This window comes from Madurella fahalii, assembly GCF_045866475.1.
Source record: "Madurella fahalii IFM 68171 DNA, scaffold_2, whole genome shotgun sequence".
Classification (NCBI taxonomy): domain Eukaryota; kingdom Fungi; phylum Ascomycota; class Sordariomycetes; order Sordariales; genus Madurella; species Madurella fahalii.
The window spans coordinates 6044824-6063321 of NW_027263972.1; the positions used below are offsets into that span (position 1 = coordinate 6044824).

At 54.3% G+C, this 18498-nt stretch overlaps 6 protein-coding genes across 6 annotated transcripts; 3 read left to right on the plus strand and 3 right to left on the minus strand.

Annotated features, from left to right (window-relative positions):
• Positions 1-1024: 1024 nt before the first annotated feature.
• srp72 (Signal recognition particle subunit SRP72) lies at positions 1025-3110 on the minus strand (the record flags this gene model as incomplete). The annotated part of the gene is made up of 2 exons (XM_071059938.1): positions 1025-2267; positions 2323-3110. The coding sequence occupies 2 exons, from the start codon at positions 3108-3110 to the stop codon at positions 1025-1027; spliced, it is 2031 nt and encodes a 676-aa protein (XP_070916039.1).
• A 1633-nt stretch (positions 3111-4743) lies between these two features.
• On the plus strand, positions 4744-5247 carry MFIFM68171_04519 (uncharacterized protein; the record flags this gene model as incomplete). The annotated part of the gene is made up of 1 exon (XM_071059939.1): positions 4744-5247. The coding sequence occupies one exon, from the start codon at positions 4744-4746 to the stop codon at positions 5245-5247; it is 504 nt and encodes a 167-aa protein (XP_070916040.1).
• A 627-nt stretch (positions 5248-5874) lies between these two features.
• On the plus strand, positions 5875-6288 carry MFIFM68171_04520 (uncharacterized protein; the record flags this gene model as incomplete). Its single annotated transcript, XM_071059940.1, has 1 exon — positions 5875-6288. One exon carries the CDS (start codon positions 5875-5877, stop codon positions 6286-6288), a length of 414 nt encoding a protein of 137 aa, XP_070916041.1.
• A 3527-nt stretch (positions 6289-9815) lies between these two features.
• MFIFM68171_04521 (uncharacterized protein) lies at positions 9816-11072 on the plus strand (the record flags this gene model as incomplete). Its single annotated transcript, XM_071059941.1, has 6 exons — positions 9816-10069; positions 10143-10182; positions 10237-10361; positions 10415-10610; positions 10680-10983; positions 11041-11072. The coding sequence occupies 6 exons, from the start codon at positions 9816-9818 to the stop codon at positions 11070-11072; spliced, it is 951 nt and encodes a 316-aa protein (XP_070916042.1).
• A 202-nt stretch (positions 11073-11274) lies between these two features.
• MFIFM68171_04522 (Ras-protein Rab-18) lies at positions 11275-12315 on the minus strand (the record flags this gene model as incomplete). The annotated part of the gene is made up of 5 exons (XM_071059942.1): positions 11275-11535; positions 11628-11789; positions 11869-11922; positions 12016-12086; positions 12243-12315. The coding sequence occupies 5 exons, from the start codon at positions 12313-12315 to the stop codon at positions 11275-11277; spliced, it is 621 nt and encodes a 206-aa protein (XP_070916043.1).
• A 980-nt stretch (positions 12316-13295) lies between these two features.
• Positions 13296-14379, minus strand: RPS1 (40S ribosomal protein eS1; the record flags this gene model as incomplete). Its single annotated transcript, XM_071059943.1, has 5 exons — positions 13296-13439; positions 13504-14005; positions 14083-14108; positions 14180-14264; positions 14366-14379. The coding sequence occupies 5 exons, from the start codon at positions 14377-14379 to the stop codon at positions 13296-13298; spliced, it is 771 nt and encodes a 256-aa protein (XP_070916044.1).
• Between the last annotated feature and the right edge of the window lie 4119 nt (positions 14380-18498).

An 18498-nucleotide genomic window follows, 5' to 3' on the forward strand; every position in this document is an offset into this window, starting at 1 on the left:
GTTGGGTTCCTTTTTTTTTTTTTTTTTTCGGTCGGTTGGATGAGATGAGATGATGTGAGAGGATCAACTCAATCAAGCAAGCGAAAACAAGGAAGGGGGGTTTACACAAAACAATTGGAGGTTTTCTATAGACTTTCGTCGTTTTCTGTCTTTCTCTTACACACACTGGCACTCGCACTCTTTCTTGTTTCCTTTTCGTCTTCGGTTGAGCAGGCCATGCGATGCTTGCATGCATGAAACGCAAAGCAATGGTAGAAGAGGGGATGAAGGGAAGAGCTCGCAGTGATTCCCACTCACTTTCCCGGATTTGATGACCTGTCCGTCACTCTGTCTTTCATTTGTTTTGTTATATATATACGCTCCCTCTTTAATCACTCGCTACGGTTTTTAATCCCCTTTTTGTCTTCCACATTCTCTTCTGTCTTCACTCTTTTCTCTCTTCTCGGTGGTGGTGGTGGTGGTGGCGGGGTGGTCGCGGGCAGGATTGAGTGGGCGGATGGAATGGATGGAGTGCATGGCCTTAGTCGATCGACCGGTCTGTTGGCAGAATCCACCCGGCAAAGACGGTGTGTGTATCCGAGCATGGTGTGGTGGGGAGTGGGATGGTTCGTCGGTCATTGCATATGGCAAGCGGGGAGGAACGTTTTATTGACAAGCGTTCCTCTGTTACCGAGTCTCTCTCTCCCTGAGTCTCTCATGTGTCTCCTTGTTTTGTCGGCCGGGTTTGGCTGGGTTGATTTTCTTATTGCGGATGAACGGGCTGCAGGGCGCAAGCAGGGGGATTCGTTCTCTGGGGGGGTAGAATAAGGTATTATACTACGGTAGATTACTTTCTGAGCATTCTTATGAAAATACTCTCTAATGCATTCTATTGTGCTGCTGCTGATGATGTGGCGTGAAAACTGTCTTATTCGACGGCCAGACTGAAGCTGCCAAGATTGTGTGGCCGGTAAGAGGGCTTCCTAATATCTGTCTATTCCTGGCGTGTTTGCACTATATAGAGATCAAGGGGTACGACATCCGTTCATTTCTTCCCCTTTTTCTTCTTCTTGCCGCCCCCGCCGCCCCCTCCAGCCGGCGCCTTCTCAACCTTGACGGATCCAGCGCCGCCAGCGAGCTCGAGCGTCTCCTCTTCCCGCACGATGCCGCCCTGTGTTGCCTCGGCCGCACGCTTCTTGCCCTTCTTGCCCTTGGGCCGGTAGCTGCTGCGGTCACGCAGGGGCAGCCACCGTTCCGGATCGGGTTGCTTGTTGGGATCGTATGACTTGGGCAGCTTCCTCTTGCGGCGCTTCTTGGCGGCGGGCTGTTGCTGCCTGTCTTTCTCTATATCGCCTTGCTCGAGAGCGCGCTTCTTGCCTTGCGTGGGCACGGCGGGCGGGGGGAGGACAGCTACGCCAGCTTCGATAAGGGCGTCAACATCCACTCCCCGCGTCAGCTCCTCGACGGGGGGAAGAATGTCGAGAGAGGGCTGCACTTTGGCGGAGTCGCTCGTGGCGAAGCTGGCTACCAGCCCGGCCTTTGCGGTGCGATCACCGGATTGTGTAGCCACCAAGTGGGAGAAAGCTTGGCCCGCAGCCGCAAGGTCGGCCGGGTGAGAGGAGCGCAGCAGTTCGATACCAGCCTCACGGAGGAGTGAATTACCGGCCCCGGAAGAGGCGGATCCAGACTTCTTTTGCCAGTGCGCCGCGGCTTTGGAAAGTTCGTCCCGGATTGCCGAGAGTCGTCCCTGAGTGCGGTAGAGGGACACCGCTAGGGCGACCAGGCCCGGGGCGAAACGCACATCAGCGTGGTCAGCCGTCGTGGCGGCCTCCAGGCGCTTGAAGAAAGCTTCGAGGAGGTTGATGGCGGGGACGGGATTCCGGAGTTGGATGTAGAGCTGAATGACGGTCAGGAGAAGGCCCACGTCATTCGGTCTAGATTCAAGAAGAGGGAGAAGACGGCGCAGGGCTTCTTGGCCGGTCTGCAATTGGCTAGCCGAGGCGGCCTCCAGGACTCCGAGGTCGCACTTGTGGTTAGAGATGGCCGGGACGGGCTCTCGTGACAGGATACGAGAAGTGGACCTCTCAACGCCGGCGAATTTTTGCACTTGCAAGTCGAGGATGTATTTGTTGCGTCGCAGGACGGCACCCTGATACTCGAATAAACGGTCGTTCCCGGTTATTTTCGGCAGAGAATCAGACATCCGGTGAGCCATGTAGGGGTTGCTCTCGGCTTGGAGGACCAGGGAGTTCGCCCGAGCAACAACCTTGGTCGAAGAGTCCGAGATGCTTGGGTCTGGTATTAGCTACGAAGCGGCCGGCTGCTGCAGGATGAATCACTCACTTGTCTAGGCCGAGGGAGTTTTGGATACCCACAGCCTCATCCAATTTCCCCAACTTTGTATAGACGTATGCCTGCTGCACAACAATGGGCACCAACTCAATCTTCTTCTCTTCCTCATCTAGGTCTTCCGTTGCCTCGCACAGATCTCTCGAGCGCTTGAGCAGAACGGCCGCCTTTGCAAAGTCCCCGCGGGATATACAACCGCAGGCAGCATTGTATGCGGTTTCGAACGCCTCTAGGTCCTCCCTCGCGGGCAGCTTCTCCTCCTGCGGTACGGCCCAACCTTTGCCCTGCCACTCGAGCTGCGCATTGGTTGCGGACAGGTTAATTCGCAAGTCGTTCTCCTCGCCGTATCTCGCAGCCCCGTCGTCGGCCCCGAGTTCCCGGTATAACGCGGCAGCCTGCTCGAACTTCTCGGCACGGTAGGCCACCTGTGCGGTGACGTGTTTCAGGCCCCTCTGTGTCCTCGCATCGGGAGTACCAGCAGCAACTCTCAAGACAGCTTCGGCGCTTTCTAGATCCCCCGTCTTGTAGAGCGCATATGCTTTCTCAAAGGTGCATGTCTTCTCGAGGGCATCACCACCCTCGGCAATGGCACGTAGGGCATCATCGAAGCGGTCGAGTTTTAGGAGCGCGACCACGCGTGTATGTTGGGCTGTGGCCAGATGGGCACTATTGTCCTTTGCAGCGCGCACGGCGGCACTTGCGAGCTTGAGGGCCTCGGTATGGTCGTCGATCGACGCACCTCGGAGGAGGGAATTAAGAGCGACGACGGCGGCATCTGCCATGTCGGCGGTGGGAAGGGAGGATTTGTTTGTCGGTTATGGGTGTGCTTGGTCATTCGAACTAGCCTGCGGGTAGGGTACACTAGAGTAGGCGGGCTGTGGGCTGGCTTGGGGGAGTCTGATCCGGCGTCACTCGGAGGAATACAGGGTACTGTAAGGTTGGATGCGGGGCATGCCTGGACGATTTTCGAGTATTTTTGTGGGGTTAAGCTGGCAGAATGGGAGCGGTACAAGGGGGGGGAGGGGGGGTTGTTCTCTTACACCACATGTACTGTACTTCGTAGCTTCAAGTGGTCGCTCTTCTCGCATCCAGCTCCACTTCTTCTTCGACTCCAATTTTCATTATCCATTCCCAGTTCCCTCGATCAACGTTGGACAAGATGGGGGGCTGCAGACAGACATTTTGCTTTAACCATGAGATCTGTACGGAGTCCTCCCGACATATCGGAGTCAATTCCCATACCTAAATTGCGGCCGTACTTGCAGTTCACGATTCAATGACCCGGCCCGATGCCGTTCACTCGCAGCAACCACGCGGGGCTACGAGGTATCTTGGAGGTTCAATACCTAACCTTCCAGTTTATATCTCTATTTTCCCGTCGATCGATTCTTAATTGGCTGCAAGTGGACAGTCGCTTCCCTTTCTTACCTCATTGGTTTATTCTCGCTTACCCGCTCCCATATCGTCTTTCGGGGTTGTGCAATTCTTCCAGACAGCCAACATGTGTCGCGGTTTGGGCTGCTGTTTAGCGGGCGAGTGGCTTCAGATTTCAACGCAAATACAACGACCCTGGCACACACGGAGGTGGCGGCGTCCCCAATGCTCGGCGAGCTGGCGGGAAGCCGAAGCTATGGCGGCTCAGGCAATGAGCCCCGCTTAAAACCCGACCTACTGACGATTTCCATTACTGAGAGCTGTTTGACAGCAAACTTAAGCCCTTGGTGCGCATACAGTGTACCTTGCCAGCTAAACTGACTTAATCCGAGCTTCCCCCATCCCAACATCCGTGATCTTTTGGAATAGCCCACAGATCAGGCACCTACCGCCCTTGGCACTGGCACGCAGTGCTAGCCATCACGGAACAAGGGGCTGTGCTTGCAGAGATATATTCGGCCTGCGTAGGCTGGCATTGCCTACCTCCGGGTCAGGGGATTCCGCTGCGATCACCTTATGGTTCAGGCGCTTGTTTACTTAGAGCGCGCAGGTCTCTCCGTTAAGCGAGTGTGTTTCCTCGCACCATTGACCGGTGCCGACATTACTGTGTTGAAATTCACATATCTATACAAGGACATTTGCTGGAAATGCACAAATAAACCGTTCTCAAAACCGCGGGACAAGGGATCTAAATTATCAAGGGGAACATGAGCACGCCCGATTACCTCGCAACGTGAAGTCACGTGAATCGCCCCGCCGCTGCCAGGCGTTGGAGCCTGACATGGGGCCTTGGGTGGTCAGTTAAGAGCAAGGCCCAAATCAGGATCCCTGGCCAAGGCTCCATGCACGGTTCCCACACGCAACTTCGCACAAGAAGACAACATCGGAGCTGACGATAATGAGCATAGACACGGCTGTGCGAGCCATTGTCACGGCAGAAACCGAAACCTTCCGCCAAGAGACAAAGGCGGAGTTTCAAAGATGTCCGCCAGGCAACAGGCAATCGGAAGACTCGAGGCCGATGTTGGGGAGATTAAGGTTACAATGAGCCAGATGGATGTTAGAATGAGGCAAATGGAAGCCCGTAGTCTCAACAGCAAACTCAAGAACCCGATAGCCCGAATCCGCCCCGTTCCCATCTTTATCCAAGGCCGCGGCGCCGGAGAACCCAACCTAGACTACTTTCCCAAGTACGCCGACGAATTTTATGGCCTAAGAAAACCACAGAAGGAGCGCGACTACAAAATGCTTACCTACCTCAGCGAATTTTACGATATTCAGTTAGAGGCGGCCGACGCGAGCCGGTCCGGTGAAGAGGTGCAGGTTGACCCTGAGCGTGCTGTGGAGCTGCTGGAAGCGATCCTTGGCCTTGATGAAGACAACTTTATAGCATTTCGCGCGAGGGCGCAGCAGTTTGCTAACCAAGGTCCTCCAACCGCTGAGAAGCGGGACCTGCCAGCAACCGACCCGTCTGGAGGGCCGTAACCGCATCGACGTAGGCTCCAGACCCCATCAGATGGCGCTCCGACTATTCCGTTTACCAAAACACCTAGCCGCTCTCCTGACCGGCCGGCACCCGCAGCCGGCGTCCGTCCCATGGCAGTCCGACGGTTCCCTTCTCCGAAACGCCTAGCCGTGCGCGCGGTGACCCGGCGCCATCAGACCGGGGGCCGTCCGCCGGCAGCCCAACAGTTCCTTTTACTGAAATACCTAGCCGCGCACGCGAGCGGCTGTCGAATTTCCATGCCGTGAATATGCGTCAACGGCCCCCCAGCCCGATTCCCGACTCTGAAGAGACGGCGAGCGGCTAGAGTAGCTGTCATACAATGCGCGTGACGGTTCAGGAAATATACCACGTCCCGAAGAAGGCCCCAAGGCGTCTTTAATAAGATGGGGGTCTGAGTACGGGTGATCTGTTTAGCCAGATTTAGCGGGTCGCGCAGGGAAGATAGAGCAATCAGTAAACGGCTACCCAACCACGGCAACATGTATTCCGAAATGGACGCAGGGAAAGGCCTGATTGTTTTCAAATAGGGACTTTATACCTATTGTATTCGTGGTCATCAGTTGAGGCGAGACGGCTTTGTATCTCATAAGCTTCATGGGAGCAAGATGGCTTCGTATCTTCGTCTAATCAAATCCGTCGTCGCCGCGCTCTGCGTCTTTACCCCGGCGGCCGCATACACGCAAAAGCCTTCAATCTTCACCTTCTCTCCCAACGATCCGAGGTTTCAACTGGGCGCTCCAGGTCTCGCACCGGAAATTAAGGTGGCAAACAATGATCTCCCAGGCGTGAAACGAGTTGCCAGCCATCTGGCAGCCGACTTCGGCAGAATGCTAGGAGTCAATGGCACCGTGGTGGTGGCTGACTGGGATTCGACCATCCCTCAGAGGAGGAACAAGAAGCCCATCATTCTCATTGGCACCGTTGGGAGGTCCAGTCTTGTAGACTCGCTTGCAGCTTCAAAGAAGCTAGACATTACAACCCTCGCGAACAAATGGAGGATTTTTCATACCGGATTGTAGAGACGCTATGGGACGGTCGAGACACAGTCTCCGTGATTGCCGGCTCCGATATGCGCGGTATCGTGTTGGGAGCGTACGATGTGGATTGGTGTGTCGCCCTGGCGCTATTGGGCGGACGTTCCACCAACCAAGAGGCGATACATCTGGGCCAGCAGCACTGTCTACACAGAAGGGTTTCCGTCCGTGAAGTACAGAGGCATCTTTCTGAATGACGAATCCCAAGGACTAACAAGCTGGGACCGTACCAAGTTCACTCTTAGCACGGCAACCCTTTCGTCACCGACTTCTACAAGCGTATGGTTTAACATGTTCTACTTGGACGATCCGAGAAACGGACCGACATCCACCGAGTATGGCATTTTCATGGGGACAAGCCATCATAAACCGATGGCCAGGGCGGACAAGGAGCAAGGGAGGTTTCTCAGCGGGGCGTGGGATTAGGGGAGCAATAAGGCTGGCATTCAAGCGATTATAGATGAAGGAGTCACAAGGTCCAAGAATTGGAGTGCTATATACACCATAGGTATAAGAGGATCGGAGGATGCTGCCTCACCAACCCCGACCTCTCGCATATTAGAAGAAGTTATTCAGTAGCAACTGTCCACTATCACCTAGATCCTCGGAAAACCCTTATCGGACATACCACAAGCCCGGGTTATACGACTGTCCTAGCTTCGAAGATACCGGTCAGTTCAATCCAGACGATATCAGACACAGCGACGTTATAGAAGGAGACAGTCTCATACCGCATAAGGATCTCCTCACAGAGAAATCACCAAAAGCTCACCGGCTAGCCCCCTCTAGAGGGAGGTAGCCGGCTACGAAAACCCTGGGTAGGGTTTTACTTCGGTTACAACTCTACTTTTTTTTGGCTTTTTTTTATCTTTTTTTTTCATCTTTTTTTCATCTTTTTTTCATCTTTTTTCATCTTTTTTCATCTTTTTTCATCTTTTTTTTTTTTTTTTTTTTTTCAATTCTTTTCTTTGCTATTTTTCTGCTTCTAGACTTGGGATCGAACTCGTAACTTCACGATGGCAAAGTGTGGGAGGGTCTGTGTGGCATAGTTTACGGTGACCTCCCCCGATGGCCGCTGGGCTACGAGGGAGACCTACCTTTTTCTAGGCCATCGGGAGAGGTCAGAAGAGTGCTCGGTGGACCTAATATATATATGACGAAACTATGTTAAGAGATATGCACGATCCTGTGGCTCAAGCATTGTTGTCTCCGCCTTGACACGTGAGCCCCGGAGATCGCGGTCACAAGCATCACATGCTCGTGGACATTAGTAGTACAAGCCGAGGGACTTAAAGGGTACAATGTATGTCCAAACAATGAAGGCCTTCCTTTCTTTTGCAACTAACCGGCAACTACTACAGTTGTTTTCCTATTACTTGTTGATATAGGTTTTTCACCCGGCTTTTACAGCACGGTTTTCCTATGTATTTAGCGGTAGAAGGTCCGGCACACCCTATCTTGGGTAAAGCGGTGTAGGAAGAATAATAATATGTCCAAACAATATATCCTCAGGCTTGCAACACCACGTTGTTTAACAGGCATCGTAGGAAATCCCAGGATACTGGCAAAAGTGAATAAAGTCTGGATGGCGTGACATTCCTGTGGAGTAATAACAATCGAGGAAACTTTCGCAGAATCCCAACCGGTAACGAAGGTGCTAGATGCGACCGCTCAGGCATTTACTACCACTTCGACTACGTTGGTGATCCTCGCAGCGCGTATGAAAAACGAGGTCTTAAACAGGGCCCCCTTTGCCTTCAACGCGGTCCACTACGACGAAGCGGAGACCAACTTTCAAGAGTGGACGGACCTGCTTAGCGAAGCCCAGACCGTGTATAATGCCCTTCCAGCGAATGTGCAGGTCTCATCCGTTGAACTGATACTCCATCCCGTGATGGCTAGGAGAGGTGTGTACGAGATATACACCAAAACAGCCCTTGGCAGCAAGTACACCAATGAGAATCGCACAAGTGCGAACAAGCTTGCTAGGCAGGCACAGGCAGCGTTCGTAGCCGACTCGGAGAGAACGAGGAGGTATCATAGCCTTTTGAACGGAAAATGGGACGGCATTATGGCGCAGACTCATCGGTTACCACAACTGGCAGGAGCCGAGCGCGAACACCCACCCACGGCTGAACTGGGCCAACACGCCAGCCAGCAACGGCTTTATGGGGTTGTCTGCTCAGGGGGGCACTTTACCCCCCCCCCTCCCCCTCCCCCCGGCAGTGACGTCGTCCGAGTACATCGTCATGCCAGATTACGGCCGTACGCTGTTGGGCGTCAAGCTTCCCGCCAAGACTCCTTCCTAGTCGCCCGGCGAGACGGCCCGTTCTCGTCCCCCCATTCTATACCTTCTCGAATGCCCAGGCGGCGTCGCTCACTGTGTACCTGTGCCGTCGGAGAATGCGAACCCCAACAGTCCGAACCGGTATTCGTTTAGCCTGGATATTGGGAGCGTGACAACGGTGCAGTCGGAGCCGGTCAACGACGGGAGTAGCCAGCCGCCCGGGTGGTCGGAGGCGGTGATTCAGGGGGCGTACGTGAGGAAGTCAGATCTGGGGAGGGTGGCGGCTGGGAAACATGAGTTGAGGGTGTGGTTGCTTGAGCTGACGATGGTGGTGACGAAGGTAGTGGTTGATGCGGGGGGTTGAAGGCGAGTTTGTTGGGACCCCGGGAGAGTGTGATTTCTGGGTATCAGGAATTCAGCGGTATATATGGATATTATTGTTGATGCTCTTGCCATGCTTGGGAAGGTACAAGGGTGAAGATTCGGCTAGTGAAAAGAATCGGCGGATACGATGGCGGAAGGAAGAAGGGGTTAGAGAACTTTAGATAACAAGGAGAAGGAAGGAGGAAACACGTGTATCTCGGCCTCCGCACCGCCACTCTTCTATTAATATTGAATGTTCGCTCTTGCGGTCCCTCCAAGTATATGCTTCCTCATCCGCTGGTTTTCGCGAGTTGAGGGGGACGAGGTTGATCGTGCGGCTGCCCGGCCCTCGAAGCGGCCCCGCCGAGAGTCTCCTTCTTCCCAACTCCCCAAGCAGACCGCCTGGCAGCTTTTCTCTCCGTGTTATTAGTGATGTCCCTGTGGCGCTCAATGTTCGAGGCCGAGAACCGAGATCGGGTTGGAGAGGCAGCTCAGGGCCAGGGTGACGATGGCATTCCAGGCCGGATAGAAGCCTGATTTGATACCAGGAAACAGAATGATAGTTTCCTTAATTGCTGATTCTTCGTTTTGCTCCCCACTTGTAATGTACCTACTCCGACCTCTTCGCACCTCACTTACACCCGATCAGGACAGAGTAAACAGATGACGTATGTGGCACGTGCGTCGGATGAATTTTAGGTGTGCAGTGCCGCCATTGCTCACTGCAATTCTCATCCCCGAGTACAGAACATGCAGAGGCTCAGAAATCATTCATCTCTATGCCCCGTGTAAATAAGCCGTGGGGTCTAATTGGTTATTGCGGTAGATATTTACGCTCGTTTACATTAAGGTAGGGAAAGAAATGATTGGCTTCACAACATCTGCCTCCGCCTTTCGGCGCGCATGTTCTGGATACATCCACGTTGCCCGAGTCCCGACTTTGGCGGCAACGAGGTCGTTTGCGGTCGGCGCTCCAGCCTCACCGCGGTTCTCTACAGTTTCGCTAGCCTATGACCTTCATGAGCCAGCAAAGCCCGTGGGTGATCGGCAGACGTCCCCCATCATCTTCATGCACGGATTATTCGGGTCCAAGAAGAACAACAGAACGATAAGTAAGTGAGTAGCCTTTTCCTGCATAACCAATCCGCGGCCCGGAATCCTTAGTTCTAACGTAAGGATATTTGAACAGAGTCCTCGCGCGAGACCTAGGGAGACATGTCTTTGCTGTGGTGAGTAACTTCAGTTTTCTCAGCTAAGTTTGGCGGCGCAATTAACATGACCAGGACCTTCGCAACCACGGCGAATCCCCGCACGACCACCGACATGATTATACTGCTATGGCCGCCGACGTGGCCGACTTCATCCGGGAACACGGGCTGAAGGACCCGACGTTGATCGGGCACTCAATGTGAGCTGATACCCCCTGCCTCGCCCTCAGTATGCCTCCTAACCCAACAAAAGGGGCGCCAAAACTGCCATGACTCTCGCTCTCAAAGAACCAGACCTCGTCGCCAACCTCATCGCTGTTGACAACGCACCCATCGACGCCCGCCTCGAGTCCGACTTTGCCCGCTACATCCAAGGCATGAAGAAGATTGACGAGGCCGACGTAGCTCGCCAGGCCGACGCCGACAAGATCCTCGAGCCGTACGAGAAGGTAACATCCAGCCTATTCAATTTCATCCTTATCCCGTGCGCTTCAGCCAGCTGACCACTCACGGAGCAGTCCCTGACCATCCGGCAATTCCTCCTCGGCAACCTGCACCGCCCGCCCAACGAGAAAGTTCAGAGGTTCCGGGTTCCGCTGCACATCCTGGCCAAGGCCCTCGATCACCTTGGCGACTTCCCCTACAAGGACCCTAGCGAGGCGCGCTTTATAAAGCCAGCTTTGTTCGTTCGCGGCACGAGAAGCAAGTACGTCCCGGATGAAGTGATTCCGGCTATCGGGCAGTTCTTTCCCATGTTCGAGCTCGTTGATGTCGACGCTGGCCACTGGCTCATCTCGGAGAATCCCGAGGCATTCAGGCAGGGTGAGTAAAAATTGCCATGGTAGGGAGGTTGATGTTTGTTGACTGGCTGGATGATAGCTGTGATTCGGTTTTTGGAACCAAAGGATTAGCAAGGGAGCAAATGACCAGGCAAATATTATGGTTGAACGAGCCCTTTCGCGGATGATGTATATTCCTGTATGCATACTCAACTCCTAGACATAGACATAAACCGCCGTTACATCAGATATACTCTCGGCGAAACCACAACATGGGTATCACAACCGCTTCCCGGATAATGACAAGGAAGTGCTCTACAGCACCCCTAAATCCTCAGCACGAACAACCCGAAAACGAATCTTGATCACTTCCATGCACCGGCACCGTTCCCGCCGCTCGTCCAGATCTAGCCGTGGTCAGAAGATCGGGGTTCTGCACAATCTGGTCGATAACCTCGACAAATGGCCTCCTGACATTCTCGCCCGTCTTGGCGCTGGCCTCGCAGAAGCGCGCCCCATGGGCATCGGCCAGCGCCCGGCCCTCCTCTGCTGCGACCTGCCGGCCTTGCTCGGCCTTGTCTAACTTGGATCCCACCTGGTAATCGTCAGCCTATCCCACTTAAGAAATCTAGACTCCAATACTAGTGGCGGCGGTGGCTTGCAAAGCATACAGAAGATGATACGCACCAAGTACATCACAACGCCCCCCATAGTATTCGCCTCCGCCTCCTCAAACCATTTGTCCATCGCCAGGAAGCTCGCCCGGCTGGAGATATCGTAGACTAGTATGACGCCGTGCCCACCGCGGTAGAAGCTGGTTGAGAGGGTGCGGAATCGTTCTTGACCGGCCTGGACGGAGAAGGGAAGAAAAGAGGATTAGAAGGTCAGAATTTCCCACACACTCACGATGTGAATGTCATTTACCCACCGTGTCATAGAGCGTCACCCGGTATGGCTTGCCCCTCACGGACAATGTCTTGCTCTGCATCCATCGAAGAATCCTCAGCATCACTCTTTGTCGGCCTTCTCCCGCCATCAAACACCATTTATCACAAAAGCCAGATGGGGGTCTCACTTTGAAATCAATCCCTATAGTCGCAGATGCCGTCTCGGGGTCAAACTCATCATCACAGTACCTCGTAAGAACTACACCTCGCCAACAAAGGCCGGGGTTGTTGCAGTAATCAGCAAAACCGCCCATCTCAAATTTCTCCAAAACGGCTGCATCGAACAGCAACCCCCGCGGACCAATCCTAGCAGGCCAGGAAGGAAGTGAAAAGAAATGAGAGGAGAACAACTCACGAGCAGACTTCCCCGCCCCCGACGGCCCAGTTAACAACACCTTGAGCATGGGGAGAGGCTGAGATGAAGCCATGGATGGCCAGTCAATGCCCCAAAGCAGTGTAACCGAACAAGGTAAACGGAACAATCCGCGCTTTTCCCCCGAGATGCGGAATAAAATAAAAATAAAAGAAACGTGATTATCCTAGGACACCGCAGAAAGCACGACAAGCCGGAATTACGTAGGTAAGACAACTATGTATGTACGTAGGCGGGCGCCGGGAATGGAGAGAGTTGCCGAGCGATGCAGCGCCGAGCCGGTGGGGGGAAAACTGAGAGAGCGAGGTGGCCGGAGGCCGCTGACAAAATGGTTTGATAGCCGGACTGGCGGGGACGTGGGAGTGCGCAAGGATGGGCAAGTTAGTCCTCCGTCCGACTAGGGCAACAAAGCGGTAACTGTCAATTTTCCAACGGCGGGTTTTTGCACCAAGGTGAAGTTGAGTTGGGAGAGTTGAGTTTCGTACGGTGCCAACATACCTAGCTAGCTAGGCTCGCCGGATGACGTTATGAAACAGCTAAGGCAGGGCCGGATGACCCTGGAGCAACCAATGTCCTTTCACTGGTGGACAAACGCTTATCGTAGCCGTGTCCAAATTACATGGGTTCAACAATGGTGCTGCGTTGAGAAAGCCGGAGCATGGGTGAGTTTTGGTTGACATGGCATTTCGCCGAAACTCTAGCTGGAAGAGCGACCACACCCCGGCTATGTCTCCCTGATTGCCCACGTCGACCATACATAACCCACATACATTACCGGGAGCCTTCCTATTAGGTGCCGTAGACTGCCCAATCCGCGAATGCTGGGCGCCCTTGCTGCGAGACGGTCTGCTGGTCGTGTCACGGTCTTTTGGTCATCCATTTTGATTCCGTGTGCTCCGTCGTCGGGACGGAAATTCGTTACCTTGACTACTGTACCATGATACCACGCCAAATGCAACGAAAGCAAAGCCCAATGCCCCAGAGAGGTATTGCTGATGAAAACCCTGCCCAGTGCGTTCCCAAAAACAACCCCCTTTATACCGACTCGAGGACCTGCTCACGGAACTCGCGCTCGACCTTCTGACCCTGCTCATCCGTGCTCGACTCGCCGTGGAGAGCCATCAAGGCACCCAGGTCGAACTTGGGCGACTTGAGGAGCTTGACCTTGCGGATGTGGACCTGTTCCCTATGTTAGCCAACCCTCACAGCAGCTTCCTTATGCCCAGACCCAAATATCACGTACGTTCTGGAGAGGGTAGATGCCCTGGGTGGCCTTCTCAATCTCGCGGCCGATAACCTCGGGGATGAGCTTGGAGGTGAGCTGGGTCAGGGTGCAGCTCGACGCCTCGCGCTGGATAATCTCGGTCATCTTCCGGCGGATGGCGCGGATTTGTGACGTGGCGGCATAGGTCGTCTTCTTGATCTGGTTAGGGCGACGCTTGGTGAAGGCAATGGCGAAGAGGCGGAGGAGGTAGTGGTCGGTGGTCATGACGGTGACATTGGCCTCGATGAGGGTTTGCCACTTGCGGACGAGCGAGCGGAGCTTGTCCGAGGTGAAGTCGAGGCCGTGGAAGTTGGTCAGGCAGTTCTTGCCCTGAACCTCGTCGACCCGGAGCTTGACCTTGCGGAAAGCGTGGTCCTCATCCTTCTGCAGATCGGCCAGCGAAACCTCGAAGATCCGGCCCTTCAGGGCATCGTTGGCGTTCTTGAGACCGGTGGTGCGGTTGACTAGGGTCTTGCCGACACTGGTCGTACGTTAGAATCCGTCTCGGAATCCGTCACAATCTCGTACGGCATGCGTCTCGCGGAAATGGGATCTTACTCTCGGATGGCGAACGGCGCGGGGGCCTGTGATTTCAACCATGTCAGCTTCAGCGCATAACAGATGTGAATCTGGCAAAAAGAAACCAGCGACTCACCTTGATGCCGTACCAGTCCTTGCGGGCGAAGGGGTCCTGGGCCTTCTTCTTGAGGCCCTTCTTGCCCTTGGACAGTCTCTTGTTCCTGTACCAGACAATCAGCCATCGGACATCCACCAGTCTCTGGAATCGCAGTTCGATATGATGGCAATCCGTAGGAAAGTCAAATCCCGGGGCGCAACGTACTTGCCAACAGCCATCTTGACGAGCAGCGATGTCAACGGCGGACAGGATGTGCTGCTTTGTTAGTGATGGAGACCGTGCAATCGAGGTCGCGAAATTTGGAGTTTCTCCCCTCGAGTCGAAATTGTGAATTCGTTGTGTGGGCGCAGCCCGCCTGCGGAAAAACTCGACTTGTGGGGCGGTACAGGATTGATTCCATTGGCTTATCGGACCTTAGGGCTCAATGGTCCGTGCGTTTTACCTCCGGCTTGACGCCGCCGTTTCCCTGCGATACTGTAACAGGGGAATAAGACAGCACTCGCGGCCTTTTTGGTGGCAGGGCTGCAATTAACAACACGCGGCGCAAACGCGCTTCCCGAGCAGAAAGAACCAAACTCGGCAAACTTTCCCTATTCTGACATTTTTCTCATTGGTCTGTTTTATTTTCTCTTTATTTGCATATCTCCCTGCAACCGAGATTCCGAGATCTGCTTGACGATCATACAGTCGCAAGACGCGTGGAACAGCGAGAAATGGGATAGACGGACTGCATTTCCTGCAGCATCTTGATTCACCAGACAACTCCATCGCTGAGCTAACCTCGGCCGCGGTTAGGCCTCTGCTTCTCCCAGTCATGTCGACAAACATGCCGTGACGACATTATCATTATGTACAAGCACACAAGCCTCCGGCGTGTGCCGATTGGGTATCACGGCCATCCTCTTCCCTTCGCTCCTGTTGGTCGACAAGATTCGACTGTCCCCGATGCGTTTCCATGTTGCTCGATGCTTGCCTGTTTTGATGCTCCTCGTTTACCCAACCCAGGAATCCTGGCAAGTCAGGGATTGTGCATTTTCTTGATTGCACTCCTCCAGCTTGCCACCCCAACCGAAATTCCCCGCTCCCATCAATGGGCGTCAGCCACGTTTGCGTGGCACCAAGGGTGTTGGTATTCCGGGCATGATGCGCCGTCGCTGTGCGGCGCTCTTGCCTTCGGGGGAGGGGACAATAGTGGGCGATCTTGGTGCGCCTGATCCGCTTCCACGACCTCGACATGCTTCAGACATATGACAACGTCTGGCAGCCTGGCCTCGCATTAAACCTGGGTTCATCAAGGCGACTTTTCGTTCTCCTTGTCCCCATCCTGCTGACTTGCTTCGTACATGTCGAAGCTGGGAAAACTGAAGTATCGCCCCGAAACTATGGATTCAGTTAGCATAGCTCCCGATGTAGCCGCACACGGAAGACGTACAATGATGAGGGTGCAATTCGTCAAAACCATCCGGGGAGCTCCCAGGCGATGATGATAACTCTCCTTGCCGGTCAATGTTGTCGTACATGGATGACCGAGAGGAGAGCAGTGACGTAGATCGGAGGACGGAATCTGGCGGCGAGCCTGAGACGAACGCTACCCGGCTCAGCAATTCCGTTGCTCTCCGGCCCGATTGGGTTGCGAGAGCATCCCGGCTAACGTTTGAAGTCGTGATGGACGGCTCGGTTGCGGACGCTCGCATCAGTCTTGGTCTCCGGGAGCCGCATGCCCGGTCCGCCGAATCCCTCCGTTGCATACGACCCGAGTCGGAAACTAGTGAAGCCATGGTTTTGGTTGTTGACCAATTGATCGTAGTGATGTACCTTTGTCGGCTGTTGATAGTCAAGATGGCTCTTGAAGGTTTCACGTTTGATCGCGAGTTACGGGCTGGTGAAAGAAGGAGGGAAGCGAAGGGAAGGGGGGGGGCAATATCAGATGCTGATGAGCCGTTTAAGAATGCCACCCACTTGGGCCGAAATACGATACCGGCCAATGCCGCATACAACGTTTACAGGTTTCAGTGACGGCAGTCTCGGGCGACATTGCCACTTGTCAGTCCATGGTTTGGGTTGAATGGCAAGGGAGGGGAGGCTAAGCCGTACCCAGTCCGCCGTCCATCGACCAACGCAGCGGGCGGGTGTGACGACGCCTGCCTGGCTTGCTCGGCTGGCTGGCCTGGGCCGGCAAGACCTGGCGCCAGCAGCCTAGAACCCAGTAACCTTGCTCGGACAACCGGGCTTCGGCGACACGCAATTCACAAGGCAAAATTGATTGCTTATGAAATGGTGGCTTCCCATAGCATCCACCCACCCTCGACTTGCGCCATGCGGGGCCTAGCCAGTTCAGCGAGGGTTACCATGCTCGGGTCCTTGGGCATCCAGGAAACGCTCCCCCCCGGTAGTCGCTCTGCGCGCCGCTATCCAACTGTTCCGGAGCGGGGGGTAGAGGGTGCCAGGGCGCAACCTCGTCAGGCTTCTAGACAACACCGAGTGGGGTACGGCAACCATCCTCAGCCACTCGCGACATGACACTTCAAGAACTCTGAAGCTGCACGCTGCAGGCGGTGCATGGGTGTCTGACTACCATTGGCGGCCTGGACCACGGGCCCAGATATTCCAGACTGGCCAAGGAGCCAGCCTGCGCCAGGTACCTGTCAAGGAATTAAAACCGGGCCCAAGACTGGTCAAATCCCAGGCACAGGAGGAGGTCGGTGATCGTCAGTCCACCATCATCCGCCATCACCCACCACACACCCGCACACAACGCGCGCACACACACTCATGCAAGCCCAAAACGGGTCTGGAATACGCAGCAGCACGCAGCTAAGCTCTTTGGGAAGAAGAGGAGAAGCTCTCTGGCCAGCCTCGTGACTATCCGAGATCTCGTTCCAATATTGTCTTTGATTACATTCCCTACAACTCGTTCCTTACCGGCTGCTGCAAGGCAACCTCACCTAAATCCCGGTGGAACAGCGAAAAGCGGGATTGATAGATAGTAGATGATGGGCAATCTTTTTCCGCTTTCCGCGGTTTCGCGTTTTTTTAGGTCGCCTTGGCCCCGTTGGACGGCAAGTCTCACGAACACACTAGCTCTTCCACCCACACAACCTCAGGAACGCGGCGGGATCGACTGAAACCGGAGGCATCCCCGGTTGACTCAATCCCATAGTGCCGTCCCCGTCCCGCATCCGATCCTCCTCATACTCCTCCCACCAAACACGTGGGAAAGGGGGGGAGGGCCTCTGCGCCACCAAACAACAATGCTCGGTATTATCTACAGATGCTATCTCCATGGCGTCAAAATCAGCCCTGCGCGATTTTCCACGTCTCCTCCTGCTCTGCCCCCGTGCCTAATGCCCAATTGACACCTCCCGCACGCCGCATATGGCTGAATGAACGATCCAATGGCTCTCGAGGTTCCTGCTTTGGGCCAGCAAGCACGCAGAGCCGTGCCGCGGTGCAGTACAAAGCTCCGAGTGCTTCGGATCCTTGATCGGCACAGCACAGTACAAACCAACCTTACTGGGCCATCCCCCGGTTCCGGATCGCGTCATTATCACACCAAGGTGATGGCCCAAGAAGTCAGAAATCAAGTAAATGTATCAAAGGAATCTGTTCATCCGAAAGGAAAAGTCGGAGGAAGGAAACATGTTCCTCGGATGCCGGCTTGCTGGGTTGACGTGCTGCAAGCTGTAAAAGAGACCTGGCGTCTGTGGGGTATAGCATGTTCCGGAACAGCAAAAGGAGCCAGCATCACGTCATCGAAGCATCTTGCATCGTACCAGAAACCTCGCTAGGGGCGGTCAACATTAAAAATTCCGAGGTATTACAATCACTGGAACGAATCTCTCCAAGTGTTCTTCTTCTGGGAAGACTCACACGACCGGAAGATACGGAAATGGACAAACTATCAGATCTCACTCACGGCAAGTGGGAAATAAAAAGGTCTTGATCAGGACAGGATCTGCTCAAGAAAGGTATGGTGGCATGGCGTCAGCCCAGCACCGGAAGCCCCCGTGTTGATCCACGGTCGTTGTTCCACGCGACATCAAGAGTGAGCGCGTGACAGTAGAAATATTTTTTTTTTTTTTTTTTTTTTTTTTTTTTTTTTTTTTTTTTTTTATTTTTCCCCGTTTCCCATGTCTCTCTTTTTCCTCCCCTTTCCCGTTGTGGGGGAAATTTGTTGAAAATGCCTCTGCAGGAGTCTCGATACATTTTTGAGAGGGGAAAGGAGGACCAACAAAGGACCAATCTGCTTGGGTATTTATCGACTGTTTCTCTTGCCCTGGGCTCGTGGCACCGGATCCCAACGGTATTGGTGGAGCATTTGGAGGGCACGCGGCTCG